Here is a 20,909-nt window from a genome sequence, read left to right as displayed (position 1 = left end):
GCCTTTGAAAAAATGAGATTGTTGCTCCATTTAACCATTAGAAATTATTTTCAAGAAATCCATCATATCCTGAGATGTCCCAAGAAAATGGAAGTCAGCTAACGTTGCTCCCATATTTAAAAAAAAGGTGACAAAAAGAAACCAAATAACTACAAGCCTATAATCTTGACTTCAATCGTAGGAAAAATGATGGAAACTATCATCAAAGATGCTATCGAACATCATTTAGAAAGTAACTGTTCGATAAATGATAGCCAGCATGGTTTCAGACTGAAACGTTCTTGCGTGACTAACTTACTCGAATTTTACAACACAGTTATCTCGAATTATGACAAAAGAAAAAAATATAGATTTAATATATCTAGACTTTGCAAAAGCTTTTGATACCGTCCCCCACGAAAGACTACTTACTAAATTAACTTTACACGGAATAAGTGGGAGCCTATTAAGTTGGACTAGTAATTGGTTGAATGATCGAAAACAGAGAGTTGTTTTAAATGAAAAAAAAAAACTTCTAGATGGAAAAATGTTACGAGTGGAGTTCCTCAAGGTTCCGTTGTTGGGCCACTTCTATTCATAGTATATATAAGTGATATATGTCGTCACAACTTTGCGTTGTGACACACGGCCTATTCTTATTTTCTTTCGACTCCTTTCAAACTGCAGTTACCAAATACTTTCGCTCAAGGGACTGGCCGACACCGTAGGCTTCACATTTTTTCGTCTCCTTTCAGCACTTTTCGACTATTACTTTCCTCTACTCTATGGAATTGCTGGAACTCTGAAGGCCTCTAGCAACTACTTCTTGATATTTTTCCTTCCCCTTCTCTCCATTAACCGTTTTGTCAATTTAGCCGTCAGTTGCAGTGCTTTAACGAGTTTGAGAGTCTCCTATTTACTCAGGAACTTCCCCGCCCTTTTCGTTCAAGGTGTCTCTACGTATGCCTATGATCGAGGACGTCACGAATGTTTTAATGTTAGGATTGGAACACCTCTACCTTGCAGTTTTACTGTTTCGTCATGTTGTAGTTGTAACTTGCTACTTTATGATTAGGATTGGTGTATTTCACCCAAGCGTTACAGTTCGAATTTGTTATACTGTATAACGGTTTAACCCCACCCCTCCTGTGCGCTTACCACTTCTCGTATGGGCTAAATAATTAGGCTAGTTAGGATCATATAGTCCTCTCTCGCGACTAGTGACTACCTCAAAGGACTACTAGAAATGATTCGACTCCCACATAAACGTTGCACTACATTTCATTCGAAACTGGTGATGTGAAATTAAGAGCACCGGCAACTGTGTATGGGCATAGGCAGTTGACCCGACCCCCGCGAACAGTGCTGGGCACCGGGCAATTAACCCCGGGTTCACACAGGGTGAGGTGGGCCTCACGTGCTCTCGGGAGATCAAACGTGCCCCACTCGCCCATAGGGTGACTATCAAGGATTTTCCACCTCGATCCTTGTGATCACCATCAACCTTACAATAGTGACTCATATCCCCCTTTTGAAGCCTACTGATTCGAGGCTAGGGTCGCGAGTGCAAAGCGACGCCCCGACCCCCTGGGAACGGGCTTGATCGGTGCCGCGTCGAGTTTCGCCGTCAGTGACTCTGAAACCACAAATAGTGTATATCGAACTCGTCGCAGTGACTCAGTATCATGGACACTATTCCACTCGACGGGCTAAGAATAGGAGAGGGACGTCTTTGGAAACGGATCCGCTTCTGCCCCAAGGTGACACCAACGAGGACAGCCATGATGCCCGCCGCCCTCCGAGCCGCGGGTGTATCCATCGCCTGCAGCCGCATCCTACACCAATAAAGGTCATCCATTTGTTTACAGACGAGTACAGGGGGCGCAGTATCCTCGGAGAGATTCCCGAGGGCATCGAGGTATTTTGTTGAGCATTAGTTTAGGGATTAAAGCGCGCAGGGCTAGCCAGGTAGAATACGTAAATCACAAGTGAAATTGAAACATTTAATTAAGGTGGAACTCTTAAAGATTCAAGTTGCATGTCAGTAACGATCGATTGTAGAAATAATCTTGATCATTAAAAACTCAGTGTAGTATGTTCTGTTTGATTAGCCTAGGATTGTGATTTACATCATGAGTTGCCCCCCACACATATACACACTTTTGGGGGGAAAATAAACGCGCTCGCTTAGAGGGGAGCGCGCGTGGTCCCGGCCGGTGACTCAAATCTGCTGGACCTTAATTGGCTCCCACTGCAGCTATCCATCCCCCTTCGCCAATTCCTCAAAGTATGAGAATTCCCACGCCCCCACAGCTACCACCTTCCCTTTCCACTGTCCAGGGATTTTGGGACAATAGACCACGCACTAAAATCTATTGTTTCAAAATTTGCTGATGGTACAAAACTGTGCGGAATGGCAAATGATCACTTAAACCAATTAGATATTCAAGTAGATCTAGATAAATTACAGCAATGGTCTGAAAAGTGGCTACTGAAATTTAACACAAGTAAATGCAAGGAAATGCACGTAGGTAAAAATAACAGTATATACGATTATAAGTTATTTGGAAATTCGTTAAGATAAGTAGATAGTGAAAAGGGTCTCGGAGTAATTATCAGTAACGATCTCAAATCATCCAAGCAGTGTATTTCAGCCTCTGAGAAAGCAAATAAGATTCCAGGACTGATTGCGCGATCTTTTGACTTCAAAAGTCCATCACTCAATAACAAGCTATGTAAATCGTTAGTTCGTCCACATTTGGAATATACCGTTTCCGTATGGTCCCCGAATCTCATTAAAGACATTGACAGATTAGGAAAAGTACAACGGCGAGCCACAAAACTGTATCTGTTTTCCTTAAAGAAAAACGTAGACTCAGAGGTGACTTGATACAAGTCTTTAAGATTCTAAAGGGAATTGATAACACCAAAAGTGACAAAATTTTCACACTGAATGAGAATCAGACAAGAAACATTGGTCTCAAACTGTCAGGGAATAGATTTAATTTAAAAGTGGGTAGAAACGACTTCGCCATCCGTGTAGTTAATGAATGGAATAAACTTTTTGCAGAGGGAGTGCAACGTGGTTCAGTTCGAAGCTTTAAGAACCATTTAGATAAGCACCTAAGCAAGATGCTGTAATGGCTGTCATTTATTCTACATCATTTATTTGTTTTGTTATGTCTGTTTACTATTGTTTGCTTGATTCTCATTTATTACTAGATATATGTGAATTCATTATTACTTACTATTTACCTGTTTGTTTATCATTTAACTATACCTATACATTTATTTTGTATATTATTATTTATCATATTTTTCATTTATCATTACACACACACACACACGTTGTGTATTGTTACCTCCACCAAGGAGGTTTTGCTAGGCCTTATTGGTTTGTCTGTTAGCAACTTTACTCAGATTTTGATTAGATTTTATGGAAAGGCAGGTCCTAGGCTAAGAAAAATGTTTTAAATTTTGAGACAGATGTGGATAAGTTTCTGCATTAAAATTTTCCCTCTATCCTTAATTTGCCACCCTGGCATTTATAGATTATATGCAAATTTCAATGTTCTTTATGCAAAGTGGCCCAAGCCATCATAATGTGGGCAAAGTGAACATTTTCAATATTATGACCCTTAAGTTTGTAGAGGTATGCACTTCCTGAGTTCTATCTAGTTTGATATTTTAGTGTCAACTGGGAGTAGAGTGGTGAGATTTTATTATGTATTTGAAGTAACTATTAAATTGGGCTTATCATAAATAAAACAAGTCATTAGGTATGTGTTTTAATTATATTATTTCTTTTCACCAATTTTTTTATTTCAAGAGTCCTTTGTGTGATAACAATGACAGAGTTGACAAAAAAAAATTGAATACATTTTCTATATTGATCTGATCAATGAAAAGATAAATATTAATGACTGAGTACCTTTAATCAAAATTCCCAACTTTGTAAATAACTCTAAATTTACATAACAGGTCCAATACTAATTCTCCATCTTACTTCTAGCTTCTTTCTCTTTGTTTCTGTTCTGTCTTTGGCATTCATCCACATTTATACACACTATCTAAATTTATTGAATTTCCAAATAATTGCCAGGTTTTCATTCTCATAAACATATCTGAATAGCATTCTAAATGGTGTCTAAATTTGATTTTTATTTGATTCATTGGACTAACACCTTGCTCATAGTCTGCACTAGCTGCAAGGAAGGTTCCTTCAGTATCCATCAACTTTGATGTCACAGAACTGTTAATTCTGAAGAACAATTACCACCGTTTGGGTAAAATTTTATATATTTTTTCTCTTGCAGTGAATTTTTCATACCATTAAACTAACCAATTAATTATGTGTCAAAAGAGCTTGAATGAATGTTGCATAGTGTGCCTGGATGGTTAGTATGGATGTGACGTGATTTGGAGAGGAAGTAAGGGGCATGTAGCGAGGATATGTGTGGGGGGACACCAGGGGGGGAGGGGCGGCGTCGCCCGCCATACCCTGGATAGCAGCAGTGTAAGCCTAGAACCGGTGTTGAACAAGCGTGTAAAATCCTCACATTCGTTAGTCAGAATAAAGTAAAGAAAGTGACACTCCTGCCTTTCCCTGACCCAGACAATTGTAGGCGAACTTCTGTCCATCGCTCATGATTCCATGATCATGACCCATGCCCAGTAGAAAAGGTGAGTTAATTGCAGAGATCCATAACAGTTATTTCTGTAGTACCAGCTACAAAATTATGATATTTAATACAAAGGGCATTAACATAATCACTACCAAATGATAAATCATGATTTGAAATAGAGGATATCAAGCACTGACCATACTTGTAAGTCATCCTCTGGGAATCCGTCCTTTAAATGGGTGTAGCAGTTTTCATTATTTCATCCAGCCATTCACTAGCACCTAGCAGGTCATTTTAGAATCACACTCCTTTGTTCCTTTGAATTCACCATGGTTGATCAGTTTTCTGCAATTTTATTTATTATTATTTTTCTTTTAACAAATAGCTACAGATTACAAAATACAAACCATGTCCATGTGCACTATTTACCAAGCTTGGGTGTTGGCTAGTTCTATCTTCCTTTGTTTCTCTTTAAGTAAAGTCAAGTAGAATGTTGGGATGGGCCTTTCCAGTGGCTCCATTTTCCTATATTATTATTTCTAACTTCCAATTTTTGCTTTGGCTTTCTTTAGTGTTACACTATCTTAGTATTTTTTTTCTGTTCCAAAGCTCTTTTAGTAGCCTTTTTTCATCAGTATCTTCTTTCCTCATGTTGTTATTCAACAGTAGGTCTCAGTAGAAAATTCCACAGATTTTTTCCCCTTACAGTGACCCGATGGCCGGTAATTCAATACTTCATACAATTCTAGTGGGTTTTTTTTTTTAATATATCAAATTCTATATACATATACCAAGGGTTTTTCCCCTGGTAAGGGCAAATGAGCCCTTGGTATATGTAAATAGAATTTGATACTTTCATTTTTCATCAGATGCTTGGTAGAGTAATCCCTGTCAGCTAGTGGGCCTCGTCCCAACAACTTTTCTCCATTCCTCTCTATTTCAATGCCTTCCCTCTTCTTTCATTTCCAGATCTTCACCTCTTCTTTCTAGTGCTTCCCACACATTGCCAATCCATCTCTTTCTGGGTCTACCAATTGTGTTAGGCTTCAATGTCAGTGATTTAAATTTTACTGACATTGATTGGATGACCCTTGAACATGGCCATATAGGTAGTCGCTTGATTTTTTTTCTTGGTGACAATTACTTAATTCAGCATGTAAAAGAGTCCACAAGATATGGAAACTTACTCGATCTTTTGATCACTAGCCGCGATAGCATGGTAACTGATGTAGAAGTTGGTGAATCTGTTGCAAATAGCAATCACAACTTAGTTAGATTCAAACTCCTAAAAAAAATTAGGATACTTGTGTTTCTAAAATACCCGATTTCAGTAAAGCTCAGTTCATAGGACTACGTCAGGAGCTTCAGCTTACAGATTGGGAGGTAAAATTAAACGAAAGACCTGTAGATCAGATGTGGGAAATATTTCAAAATACGCTCACTAAGATGATTCAAACTTACATTCCTTTTAAGGACAGACGTCCACCAAATCAGGCTCGCCCAAAGTGGCTCGACAAAGAAACTGAAAAAAGTATTGCTAAAAAGAGACAGGCTTATAAGAAATATAAGTGCTCGGGTGCATCTAATGACTATGAAAATTATGTATCAATACAGAGATTTAAAAAAGACAATAAGAAAAAAGAAAACGACAATACGAAATGAACATCGCTGATAAATCCAAAGAGAATCCCAAAGAATTCTATGGTTACATTAGAGATAAAAAGGTTGTTAGGAATCACATTGGTCCACTATTATCTGCTGACGGTCAACTTGAATATTCAAATGAAGGAATGTGTAATATCTTAAACAATTATTTTAGCTCGGTATTCGTAAACGAAACACCTCAAAGTGAATTCCAAACTGAAACCTGTGAAAAGTCTGGGGTAAACTTACTCATTACGGTAAATATAACAAAAGAAAAAATTAAAAGGTGTATAGACAAACTCAAAGTTAAAACACCAGGGCCTGACGGTTGGCATCCAAGAATCTTAAAGGAAATGAAAAATGAGATTGTTGTTCCATTAGAAATTATTTTCAAGAAATCCATCATATCCGGAGATGTCCCAAGAGAATGGAAGCTAGCTAACGTTACTCCCATATTCAAAAAAGGTGACAAAAAGAAACCAAATAACTATAGGCCTATAAGTTTGACTTCAATCGTAGGAAAAATAATGAAAACTATCATCAGAGATGCTATCGAACATCATTTAGAAAGTAACTGTTTATATAAATGATAGCTAGCATGGTTTCAGACGGAAACATTCTTGCGTGACTAACTTGCTCGAATTCTACAACACAGTTATCTCGAATTGTGACAAAAGAAACAATATAGATTTAATATATCTAGACTTTGCAAAAGCTTTGATACCGTCCCACACGAAAGACTACTTACTAAATTAGCGTTGCATGGAATAAGTGGTAGCCTATTAGGTTGGACTAGTAATTGGTTGAATGGTCGAAAACAGAGAGTTATTTTAAATGGAAAAGCTTCTGGATGGAATAGTGTTGCAAGTGGAGTTCCTCAGGGTTCCGTTCTTGGGCCACTTCTATTCGTAGTATATATAAATTATATAGACCAGTGACTAAAATATATTGTCCCCAAATTTGCTGATGATACAATATTGTGCGGAATGGCAAATGATCACTTAAATCAATAAGATATTCAAGTAGATTTAGATACATTACAGCAATGGTCTAAAAGTGGCCGATGAAATTTAATACAAGTAAATGCAAAGTTATGCACATAGGTAAAAATAACAATAAGCACGATTACAAGTTATTTGAAAATTCGTTAACAAAATTGGATAGTGGGAAGGATCTCGGAGTAATTATCAGTAATTATCTCAAATCATCTAAGCAGTGTATTTCAACCCGTGAGAAAGCAAATAAGATTCTAGGACTGATTGCGCAATTCTTTGACTTCAAATGTCCATCTCTCATTGCCAAGCTATATAAATCGTTAGTTTCGTCCACATTTGGAATATGCTGTTTCCGTTATGGTCACCGAATCTCATTGAAGACATTGACAAATTGGAAAAAGTACAACGGAAGCCACAAAAAAGATTCCAAATATCAAAAATAAATCATACGAAAATCGACTAAAAACACATGAATCTGTTTTCCCTAAAAAAGCGTTAGACTCAGAGGTGACTTGATACAGGTCTTTAAGATTTTAAAGGAAATTGACAACATCAAAAGTGACCAAATTTTCAGATTGAATGAGAATCAGACAAGAAACAATGGTCTCAAACTATCCGGAAATAGATTCAATTTGGAAGTAGGTAGAAACAAATTTGCCAACCGTGTAGTAAATGAATGGAATAAACTTCCTGCACAGGTAATGCAAAGTAGTTCAGTTCGAAGCTTTAAGAATCAGTTAGATAAATACCTAAGATGCTGTAATAATTATAATTTATTCTATATTATTTGTTTTTGTTTTGTTATCATTTGTCTGATTTTCATTTATCATTAGTTATATGTCAATTTATTATTATTTACTATTTACCTGTTTGTTTATTATTTAACTATACCTATGCATTTAATTTGTTATTTACATTATCATAGTTTTTAATTATTGTTTTATTATTGATTTTTTTTTCGCATCCGACCTAGATATGGATCAAAAGGTCTCCTGTCGGCATGCTCCGCCTTTGTAATCCTTTGTAATGTCAGTACTTGTCTTGGCATTCTCTCTTGGTCCATTCTCATTACATGTACATACCACCAAAGTCTGTTTCTATGATTTCTATGTTATTCCAAATTTCTCCCTTATTTGTTATAGTACATCTAGTTTTGTCTCTAGTCACCCCTTTTATATTTCTAAGCATTTTCATCTCCAATACTCCTATTTAGTTTTAAGTGACCATGTTTCTGATCCATACATTAGAATTGGTCAAAGTTTTGTATTATCAATTACAATTTTGTATCTAACTGGTATTTTTTGTCCTCAAGTGGGTATAGTGCACCGAGATTTTGGTTAAATTTGTTGATTCGGTTCATAGTTTCAATTTTTTGTTTGTTGTCCTTGTCCATCTTGACTACCATACTTAAAATTTGTGACCTGCCTCAGCCTTTCATTTCTAATACTTATATTTTGTTGTTTATTTTCTCTCATAATGTTTTATATTTCTGGTAAAGTGACATTAATTTTCATCTCCTTTTCAGTCATTACTATATCCCATATGAAGTATTCAGTTATCAGGCCATCAGGACTATTCAATTTAGGGAGGGGGGTGAAGTTATAACATGTTCCTTGATTATATCACTTGACTGAAAACTACTGGTGTCAAATACAGTACAAATGATCTAAAAAATTTATGTGAAATTATGAAATTCCACATTTCCATTTCAAAGGTCATTGATAGATTCTTAAAGTCACATCTTTCTTTTGTTTTGAATTCATTATCATAAAATTATATATATATATATATATATATATATGTTTGTAATTAAAACATCTCAATTTCATCTTGAAAACATTGTGTGCACACATTTTTTCCCCTCTGTGCACTAGTTGTAAAATGTGTATGCGCACACATGCACAAAACTTAGAGGGAGCATTTTTCATCATACATATCACACTGGAATGGCTTCTTTTCAGTGTGAGTCACCATGTGATGATTGAAAGACTTTTTTTTTGTGTATGTGAAAGGAGAATTGTACAGGTCACACTGGAAAATATTCTCTTCTATGTGGATCCTCATAAGTTATTTGATTTTACCTTTTTCTAAGGAAGCGTAATCACAAATATCACACTGGAAAGGCTTCTCTCATGTGTGGGTCTTCATATGCCTTTTGAGAGTACTCTTTCTTGCAAAAGTAGAATCACACAGGTCACACTGGAAAGGCTTCTCTCCTGTGTGGGTCCCCAAATGCTGTCTGAGATAACCCTTTTTTGAGAAAGCAGAATCACACAGGTCACACTGGAAAGGCTTCTCTCCTGTGTGGGTCCTCAAATGCTGTCTGAGATCACCCTTTTGCGAGAAAGCAGAATCACAAAGGTCACACTGGAAAGGCTTCTCTCCTGTGTGGGTCCTCATATGCTGGCTCAGACAGCTCTTTTGTGAGAAAGTAGAATCACACAGGTCACACTGGAAAGGCTTCTCTCTTGTGTGGGTCCTCATATGTTTTATAAGAGTACCCTTTTCTGAGAAAGCACAATCACAAAGATCACACTGGAAAGACTTCTCTCCTGTGTGGGTCTTTATATGCCGTGTCAGACTGCCCTTTCCTGAGAAAGCAAAATCACAAAGGCCACATTGGAAAGGCTTTTCTCCTGTGTGGGTCATCATATGCAGTTTGAGAGTACTCTTTTTTGTAAAAGCAGAATCACACAGGCCACACTGGAAAGGCTTCTCTCCTGTGTGGGTCATCATATGCTCTTTGAGATTACTCTTATGTGAGAAAGCAAAATCACAAAGGTCACACTGAAAAGGTTTGTCTCCTGTGTGGGTCTTCATATGCTTTTTGAGACCACTGCTTTGTGAGAAAGCAGAATCACACTGGTCACACTGGAAAGGCTTCTCTCCTGTGTGGGTCCTCATATGCTTTTTGAGACCACTGCTTTGTGAGAAAGCAGAATCACACTGGTCACATTGGAAAGGCTTCTCTCCTGTGTGGGTCCTCGTGTGCAGTGTCAGATTGCCCTTTCTTGAGAAAGCAGAATCACAAAGGCCACACTGGAAAGGCTTCTGTCCTGTGTGGGTCATCATATGCCTTATGAGGGTACTCTTTTGTGTGAAAGCAGAATCACACAGGTCACATTGGAAAGGCTTCTCTCCTGTGTGGTTCATCATATGCTCTTTGAGGCCACTATTTTGTGAGAAAACAGAATCACACAGGTCACATTGGAAAGGCTTCTCTCCTGTGTGGGTCTTCAAATGCTCTCTGAGATAAACCTTTTATGAGAAAACAGAATCACAAAGGTCACACTGGAAAGGCTTTTCTCATGTGTGGATCATCATGTGAACTCTGATATGATACTTTCGAAAGCAAACTTTACTGCACAAGCCACACTGGAATGACTTCTCTTTTGTGTGGGTCCTTATGTGCTTTGAGGGTACTCTTATATGTGAAAGCACAATCACAAAGGTCACACTGGAAGGGCTTTTCTCCTGTGTGGGTCCTCAAATGCTTTCAGAGATCAAACTTTTGTGAGAAAACAGAATCACAAAGGTCACATTGGAAAGGCTTCCCTCCTGTGTGGATCATCATGTGAGTTCACACTTTCATAAGTAAACTTTATCACACAGGCAACACTGGAATGGCTTCTCTCCTGTCTGGCCATGTCAAACTGCCCTTTTTTGCGAAAACAGAATCACAAAGGTCACAATTTAAAGCTTCTCTCCGGTGTGGATCATTATGTGACCTTCGAGATGACTTTAGTGCCATATGAGATCACTCTATTGTGAGAAAGTAGAATCACACAGATCACACTAGGAAGGCTCGTCTCCAATGTGGGTCATCATGCCATATCTAAGATGACTTGTGATATAGCTGTGCCACAGATATCACTCCAGATTCTCTTCATCATATGATACACATGAAATCTGTGGTTAGCTCTTCCAAAGAAATGGTGATAGTTACCCTCATCCTGAAAAAAAAAAAAATGTAAGCATAAGACTGACATACACTGTAATAGGATTGTGGATGTTTTGTACACAAACCATTTCATACTCAATTCCCCTTATACCTAAACAGACTGTACATTCCATCACCTAACATGAAATAGGTAGAAACACTAAAGGTGCTAAATTATATTGCATACTACTTTTTCATTAGAAATGTGCTGGGAATTGTCCAAGAGATACATGCATAATCTACACATTTCATCCAGAATTACTCCAAGTTTTGCTCCAGCTTTCTTCATCACGTGACAAGATTTTGAAGTGGGAAATGGAACCAGCTGGCCACAGCAGTCATAATTAACTTAAAACCATAACACTCCAAGTTTGAGCTCATAAAACCTAAATCTTTACAAGACCTACCTAGGAAGGTTTATTCATCTCACTCACTCAAATAAGTGACACAAGTCACATTCTGATGCAGTCCACATGTTTACCTCACTGAGAAAGCATCTCTGATAAGTTGTGCTCATGTTTTATGCTTATTCTTCATCTATTCTATCAAATTTCTTTTTATAACCATGGGTCTATATAATATTATAAATACTTTCTGTTATTTAGAGACACGTAGAAAATAAAGATAAAAAAAAAAGGGATGACATTTTGGGCACTGAAACAGATTACTGGCATTTCAATTTCAATGAGGACAACTGATTTGATATACAAGCAAATTGAGTTATGAGCTAAGTCATGGAAGAAAAAAACTCATATGTCATGCACACACACACACACACACACACATATATATATGTATACATATATATATACACACACACACACACAAGTGTGTGTGTGTGTGTGTGTATTTACGTAGTTAAATCTACCTAGTCGCATTATAAGGAAAGAGGAGCTTTGCCCATAATAGCCCTTCTTTGTATCTCTCAGCATCTAGTTTGCTCTTAAATTCTTGTCTGGTTTTTGCACACTATTGTTTCATCCAACTTGTTCCAGACCTGTGTAGAAAACTATTTTTTTCAGATCTCTTCTAGAACTATTCTTTTTGAGTTTCTTTTTATGTCCTCTTGTTTTTCTTTTATCCCACTTTAATAAGTCTTCTCTGTCAAGGGCTTCCATGCCTCTCATGATTCTGTAAATGGCAAGTAGATCTCATTTTTCTCTTCTTTGTTCCAGGGTTGATAGTTCCAGTTTAGCCAACCTTTGTTCTTATGTCAATTTTGATGGTGTTGGTGCCATCTTTGTCATTCCTCTTTGGATCTAATTTCTTTATAGTATCCTTTTTTTGTGCTAGGTGTCTATAGTGTTGCAGTGTACTCCAATCCTGGTCTTATTAATGTGACTAGTATTTTCTTTACCATTACTTCATCCAAGTAATTAAAGTCCGCCCTTATTGATCTTAGTAAATTGTAGGTTTCTCTGACTATTTTGTTAATATGTTTGTCTGGGGACAAGTCTTTGTTAATAATTACTCCTAGGTCCTTTTCAGAGCTAACTTTTCTTTACTTCTTTTGTACCAATTTCATATTGTCCTGATATTCATTTTTTAATTTTTCCAAACTCCATTATACATTGCTTGATGTGTTCACTTCCCACTTTTGGCTCCATTCCCAGACTTTGTCCAGGCCTCTCTGTAGTGATTCAGACACTTTCTTTAGTAAGTTTTGTGTCATCTGCAAAGAAGTTCATATAACATTCTACACCTTTATCCATGTTAGATATATATATAAATATATATATATATATATATGAAATCCTATCAGAGCTAATACAGAACCTTGTGGGACTTCACTTTTCATTTCTACCCATCTGAATTTTTATTTCTAAAAACACCCTAATTTTTCTCCCATGCAAGAAATCTTCCATTCATTTCAATAATTTTCCTTGTACACCTGTTGTTTCGAGTTTTCTTAATAGCTTTTTGTGTGGTACTTTATCAAATGCCTTTTTTAATCCAGGAAAGTACAATCTGCCTATGTTCCTTTCTTGTGTTATATCTATTAACCTTGAATAAAAACAAATCAAGTTTGTGGCACATGATCTTCCTTGTTGCCAAATTGTTTTGATCTCAGTTTATTGTTTTCTTCCAGATGTTTAGTCCATCTACTTTTGATGACCTTTTCACATATTTTAGCTATTGTGACTGTAAGGGAGACTGGTCTATAGTTTGTTGGGTTTTCCTTATCTCCACCTCTATATATTGGTACAATATTTGCATTTTTCCAATCTTGTGGTACCTTTCCTTCTTTGATTGAGCAGTCTATTATCATACATATTTTGTCCATGAGTTGACTTATACATTCTTCTGATGTCAAGGTTTATTATCTGGTCCCTTGTTTCTTTCTGAGTCACTATTATTTCTTTCATTGGGGGGATCTTCTTCCCTTTCCTTCATCCCAATTTTGTGTATTCTCATTTGTGAATACAGATTGAAAATTTTTGTTCATAATACTTGCCATTTCTACATCTTCTATATATTCATCATTTTCTTAATGCAGTTTCACTATTTCCTTTTTATCATTTCTTTTTTTTTTACCATTTGCATATCTGTAGAATAATTTAGGTTGATCCTTACATTTGTCTAATATGTCTTTTTCATAATTTGCTTTTTCTTTCCTGTATATTTATACATATTCATTTCTTAGTTTGATATATGTTTCCCATTTACCTGTTTTTTTTTTTCATCTTTTCCAAGCTTTGTCTCTTCTAACTTTTGCCTCACTACATTTTTTTTTGTACCAGCATTTAATGTACACCTTTTCCTGTTTTTCTTTTGATACGTATTTATCTATTCCTTCACTATAGATTTCTTTTTATATCATCCATTTCTCTTCCATCTGTTTCTTTATTAAAGAATGTTTTCCAAATTCACTTTTTTAATTTTCTGAGTTTCTCAAAATCTGTTTTGTTGTACATTAGTCTTCCTTTTCTGTGTTTCTCAATTCTTCCCAAATAAATTTCCTTTTTGTTTGAACTCAATTAGTACATGGTCACTTTTACCAATTGGTGTTTTCTATTGCATTATATCCACAATTTCAGGCTCTGACATAAATATTAAGTCTAGTCTTGACAGTTCCTTATCATTTCTATATCTGGTATTTTCTTTTACCCATTGAGTCATTGTGTATTGAATGGTCATATCCAGTGGTATGTTTCCCCAAAGGTGTTCTCCATCTTTCACTGTGTGTGTGGGTGTGTTTACCTAGTTCTATCTTATGGAAAGGGGAGGTCTGCTCATGGTGTCCCATCTCTGTATCTTGCAGTGTAGTTTGCTCTTATATTCGTGTATGGTTTTTGCACACGCTATTGTTTCTTCCAGTTTGGAAATTGGTATGTTTTAACACATTTGTAAAAGTTCACTATAAACCCACTATCGGAGAAATAATAATGGAAAGTACAGGGAAACTGTATATTTCGACTACTATCTGTAGAAGAGGACTACAGATAGTAGTCAAAATATACAGTTTCCCTGTACTTTCCATTATTATTTCTCCGATAGTGGGTTTATAGTGAACTTCTTCCAGTTTGTTAAACACTTCTGGGTATATATTCATTCTAGGACAAGACTATGGGTAAAAGTCATTAATTGTAACATTAGTTCAGATCAGAGGGCTTCACAAAGCTGGACTCCAGACAAGAGAAATAGTGGGGAATGTTGGTGTGAGTGAGTGATCTATGGGAAATTGGGTGAAGCATTTCAAGAACGATGGTAGTGTCAAGTTACTGTCTGTTAAACCTCGGCTTGGACCTTCGAAGAAGACATCTGTACATACTTTGACTGTGCTCAAAAAGCAGGTAGAGTTCACCTACCATGACTGCTAGAGAATTGAAAGAAAAAACCAATGTCTGCTTTCTGAGGTATCCATAAGAATAGTCAACAGGTGGGTGGCCAAGCTAAGCTACAGTAGCCACCAGCAGATTAAGAAACCCATCCATACCAAGTGGTAGAGGAAACATAGGCTGCATTCTGAAATATTGTAATTGGACTCTTCAACAGTGGTCTCAAGTACTTTGGAATAATAAAGCCACCTTCACCGGCACCTGTAACCATGGTGGACATGTGTACTGGGCCAGAGGTAGCGACCCACTAGACCCACGGTACACCTGTGGGACCACCATACACCCAGACTCACTCATGGTTTGGGGGTTGTTTCACTGCTCAGAGTGTTGCTGAACTCATAGTGCTCCCCAAAAGCCAGTATATGAACCAATATAATCATCTGGAGGTGTTGTGTGACAATTAACCTGACGTCTTTGACAAGTGTGAGGCTACGGTATTTATGCAGGATGGCGCACCGTGTCACACTGCCAGATCCGTAGTTGGGTAGCTTAAGGACTGTGATGTGAGCTTATTTAATGACTGGCCAGGCAATTCCCCTGACCTGATCACCATTGAAAACCTGTGGTCAATAGTGAAGTTTGATGGGCAAGGATATCAGTACTGTTCCACAGCTCGAGTCTCCTGTATGTGAGGCATGGGTTAATATACCTTCCCAGACCCTTGGGAAATTGTGTGAATCTTCCTAAATGGCTGAGGGATGTGGTGAAGAGTAAGGTGCAAATATATTTTTATGGTAGGTATTTACCTAGCTGTATTATACGGGAAGGGAGCTATGCTCGTGGTGACCCGTCTTTGTATCTTTCAGCATCAAGTTTTTTCTTAAAATCTTGAAGTGTTTGCACACACTGTCTAATTTGTTTAATTTCTTCCAAGTATCTATCACTCTGTGTGGGAAGCTATTTTTTTTTTTCAGATCTCTTCTGTAATTATTCTTTTTAAGTTTCTTTTCGTGTCCTCTTGTTTTTCCATTGTACCATTTCAATAAATCATTCTTATCTAAGATTTGCATTCCTTTCATAATTCTATAGATAGTAGGTCTCTTGTTTCCCTTCTTTGTTATAGAGTTGGTAATTATATCTAGACTTTGCAAAAGCTTTTGATACTGTCCCACACGAAAGACTACTTACTAAATTAGCTTTGCATGGAATAAGTGGTAGCCTATTAGGTTGGACTAGTAATTGGTTGAAAGGTCGAAAACAGAGAGTTGTTTTAAATGGAAAAACTTCTGGATGGAAAAGTGTTGCAAGTGGAGTTCCTCAGGGTTCTGTTCTTGGGCCACTTCTATTCATAGTATATATAAATGATATAGACCATGGACTAAAATCTACTGTTTCCAAATTTGCTGATGATACAAAACTGTGCGGAGTGGCAAATGATCACTCAAACCAATTAGATATTCAAGAAGATTTAGATCAATTACAGCAATGGTCTGAAAAGTGGCTAATGAAATTTAACGCAAGTAAATGCAAGGTAATGCACATAGGTAAAAATAACAGTAAGTACGATTACAAGTTATTTGGAAATTCGTTAACAAAAGTGGATAGTGAAAAAGATCTCGGCGTAATTATCAGTAACGACCTCAAATCATCCAAGCAGTGTATTTCAGCCTCTGAGAAAGCAAATAAGATTCTGGGATTGATTGCGCGATCTTTTGATTTCAAATGTCCATCACTCATTAACAAGCTATATAAATCGTTAGTTCGTCCACATTTGGAATATGCTGTTTCCGTATGGTCACCGAATCTCATTAAAGACATTGACAGACTGGAAAAAGTACAACGGCGAGCCACAAAACTGATTCCAAATATCAATAATAAATCATACGAAAATCAACTAAAGCACATGAATCTGTTTTCCCTAAAAAAGCGTAGACTCAGAGGTGACTTGATACAGGTCTTTAAGATTTTAAAGGGAATTGACATCAAAAGTGACCAAATTTTCACATTGAATGAGAATCAGACAAGAAACAATGGTCTCAAACTGTCTGGAAATAGATTCAATTTGGAAGTAGGTAGAAACAACTTTGCCAACCGTGTAGTTAATGAATGGAATAAACTTCCTGCACAGGTAGTGCAATGTAGTTCAGTTCGAAGCTTTAAGAATCATTTAGATAAATACCTAAGTAAGATGCTGTAATGATCATAATTTATCTTATATTATTTGTTTTTGTTTTGTTATAATTTGTCTGTCTGATTTTCATTTATTATTAGTTATATGTCAATTTATAATCATTTACTATTTACCTTTTTGTTTGTTATTCAACTATACCTATGCATTTATTTATGTATTTTATTTGTTATTTTTACATTATTATAGTTTTAATTTATTATTATTTTTTTTTTTTTTGCATCCGACCTAGATATGGATCAAAAGGTCTCCTGTCGGCATGCTCCGCCTTTGTAATCCTTTGTAATTCTTATTTGGACAGTTTTTGTTCATATGTCATTTTGGAAAGAGTTGGTGCCAATTTTGTTGTTACTCTTTGTATTCTTTCTAATTTTTCTATATTCTTTTTGGTACTGGGTGTCCATAGTGTTACTGCGTACTCCAGTTTTGGTCTTATTAGTGTAGTTATTATTTTTTTTTTATCATTTCCTCATCCAAATAGACAAATGCCACTTTTATTGACCTCAATAAATTGTAGGTTTCTCCGACTATCTTATTACGGTAATATGTTTGTCCAGTCTCACGTCTTTGCTGATTATCACTCCAAGGTCTTTTTCTGAGTTTACTTTTTTTTACCTCTTCACCAATTTTATAATCTCTCGATATTCTGTTTTTACTTTTTCCAAATTCCATTATACATTTTTTGATATTGAATTTCACTTCCCACTTTTGAGTCCATTTCCAGATCTTGTCTAAGTCTTGTTGTAATGAGTTGCAATCCCCCTCCGTTCTTACTTTATTAAGTAGTTCTGCGTTGTCTGTAAAGAAATTCATATAACACTACTCCTTCATCCATGTCATTTATGTATATGGCAAACATGATCAGGGCCAATACTGATCCCTGCAGGACACCACTTATCATTTCTTCCCAATTTGAGAATTTATCTCTAATTACTACTCTCATTTTCTTCCCAGTCAGGAAGTCTTTCATCCATTCCAATAATTTTCCTCTGATGCCATCTATTGACTCTATTTTCCTTATTAGCTTCTTGTGTGGTACCTTATCAAATGCCTTTTGTAGGTCCAGAAAGGCACAGTCTGGCCAACCATCTCTCTCTTGTACTATATTAATCTCAAGTAGAAGCAGATCAAGTTTGTTGTATAAGATCTTCCTTGTCTGAATCCAAATTGATTTGGATTCAGTATAGATTTTTTCCAATTGTTTAACCCATCTATTTTTGATGACCTTTTCACAAATTTTTGCTACTGTGCTTGTCAGGGAGACCAGTCTTAAATTTGATGGATCTTCCTTGTTTCCTTCCTTATAAACTGGTACAATGTTACCATTCTTCCAGTCCTGTGGCACCTTTCCTTCTTGAAGTGAGAATTTAATTATATTGTATATTTCATCTGTTAATTCCTCCATGCATTCTTGCATTACCCAATTTGCAATTCCATCTGGACCATGTGATTTTCTGATGTCAGGGGTTTTGATTTGGTCTCTGATTTCCTTCTGTGTTATAATTATTTCTTTCATTGATGGAGATACCTCTCTATTTCCTCACAGTTAGGTGAGTTTTCTATTGTGAATATTAATTTGAAGTGGTTCATAATTTCAGCCATTTCCAGTTCTTCTGTATATTTGTATCTACCTTGGTGCAGCTCTTTCTTGTTTATTCTTCAGTTTGCCATTTACATACCTGTAAAATAGTCTGGGTTCTTCCTTGCATTTTTTTTTATTTTTATTTTTTTTCGTATTTTCTCTTTTCATCTCTGTGTATTCCTACATTATCATTTCTTAGTTTGATGTACATTAGCCATTTGCTTGTTTTCTTGTTTTTTTTTTCATTTATTCCAAGCTTTGTCTCTTTTGTTGTTAGCCTCACTACATTTTTTGTTGTACCAGCTTTTTATGTATGTTCTTTCCTTTTTTTTTTTTGCGGTACGTGTTTGTGTTTAGATGTGTGTCAGGCAGCCAGCACACCATGATGGGCAATGTATGTTTATATATTTATATATATTTCTAAACAGAAATGTAGTAGCACATTTGCAAATGACACAGGAAACCCACAGTCAGAGAAAATAAACTTCGAATAAAAGAAAATTCCTATATTTTAGCTATCAACTGTAGCCCTATTCAAGAAAGTACATAAGACAAAGGACAAAGGGGACTAATAAGCAACAGAAACACAGAAAAGAGAGGGAACATGTACTGATGGCATTACTCAGGCGCGGGGTAAAATGGGGTGGTGGAGGAGGGTGAGGTGAAGGGGGTTGTAAGCTTCGTAACAGCCTACTCACTGCCGCGTGTGAAATAATGTCAGGAGTCCACTGCCCTTTAGAAATATTGATGTTGGGTGGGGCATTCCTCAATTAATGCTTATTCAACTATTTTTCTCCTGAAACTGCAGTGAGACTTGAACACTAATCTGGCCTTACCCCAGTCAAAAAAATTATTCTTATTTTTGACATGAAGAAATATGTTTAACAAAAACCGAAGGAAGTAGTCACCTGGTGTTTATTGTTTGCCCTGCCAAGATTGTGATTTGGTTTACTTGGGTCAAACCAGGAGAGACTTGGACACTAAATTGGCAGAACATAAAAGTTCAATTAGGTATGGGCAAGAAAATTTGGCCATATTTCTTCATGTCAAAAAGAATGCCAAATACACTGCCAAACAGGAATTCTTCCATCAAAATTCAAAGCACATCAATTCCAAATTCCTTTCTTTGAAAAAATTTGTGGAAAAGGTTTGAATGCTCACTGATTTTTTTTGCTACTTACATCTGCATCTTGTAGTTTTGCAAACTTAGGTTAGGGATTGACATTAGAGCTGTTGCTTTGTGGCATAAGAATCCCACAAAATAGTAAATTCACCTTCTAATAATGTAGAAAACATAAGGAGTTAATGCAGTCTGCCTGCTGAGACCCCGATATAATAGTAAGACCCATACTTAGAATGAAGTTCGTCCTTTTCTGCTGATTCCTTCAATCCTAAAATTGCGAAAGACCTAATTATTAGACCTAATGTGTTCTGCCTTTTGACGGCACAATTGTAGCGTAGTAAGTGTCAAATGCGAACACAGAACTCGTGCACTCAGCTACCTTACCACTATATGATTGCACTTACAAATTCAAGAAGAAAGCACACTGGTTTGGCCTGTATTAAAACACAGCTACGAAAATAAGTTCTAGAAACAGCTGAAGGAGTGCAACTCCAGGCTTGACGGTCTATCACGCCATATGTAAACACATGACATTAGGGCGTAGGTTTTTCAATTTTGTATATATTTTTCGGTTTTCCTATTAGATTTCAGCTTTTTGTATTTTATATTTTTTCATTTATATTCCATATTTTATTTATCATACTCTATATATTCTACTTTTCTATCTTTATTTTTACATTTACATATAAATTGTTTCTCCGTCTCCAATGTTCCCTTCTCTGGTCCCCTTTCACCACTCGTCTTTCTTTCGTGTATTAACTTCTATAATTCGTCTTTCACCTTCTTTGTTACGTATGGTTAGTGACTCACTGTTTTCAAATGTAGGAATTTTTAGCAGCAATTGTCTAGGAGAGGAGAATTAAACGGAGCTTAATTTTTTCTTTCTTTTCTTCCTGATATTAATACATTTCGTTCGTCAAGTTACACCATGGGACTCCCACTAGAAATCCTCAATTTATTTACTAGGTCAGTTCTTAATGACGTCATGATTTCTTTAATCCAATAATCTTTACTTTTACGTCCAAGTACCTCAACTAAGGGCGTGACTTTACTC

At 36.4% G+C, this 20,909-nt stretch overlaps 2 protein-coding genes across 2 annotated transcripts in view; both read right to left on the bottom strand.

The window, feature by feature from the left end:
• Positions 1 to 20,909, bottom strand: part of LOC143031247 (uncharacterized) — a 174,593-nt gene that overhangs the window by 118,049 nt on the left and 35,635 nt on the right. The gene's annotated exons all lie outside the window — the stretch shown is intronic.
• On the bottom strand, positions 9,025 to 20,382 carry LOC143030649 (uncharacterized). The gene is made up of 2 exons (XM_076193823.1): positions 20,260 to 20,382; positions 9,025 to 11,196 (listed from the first exon to the last, which is right to left on the bottom strand). Exon 2 carries the CDS (start codon positions 10,397 to 10,399, stop codon positions 9,374 to 9,376), a length of 1,026 nt encoding a protein of 341 aa, XP_076049938.1. The 5' UTR covers positions 10,400 to 11,196; positions 20,260 to 20,382; the 3' UTR covers positions 9,025 to 9,373.

This window comes from Oratosquilla oratoria, chromosome 12, assembly GCF_046742065.1.
Source record: "Oratosquilla oratoria isolate Oo_2021 chromosome 12, ASM4674206v1, whole genome shotgun sequence".
NCBI classification, from domain to species: domain Eukaryota; kingdom Metazoa; phylum Arthropoda; class Malacostraca; order Stomatopoda; family Squillidae; genus Oratosquilla; species Oratosquilla oratoria.
This window is presented reverse-complemented; position numbering and strand designations above follow the sequence as displayed.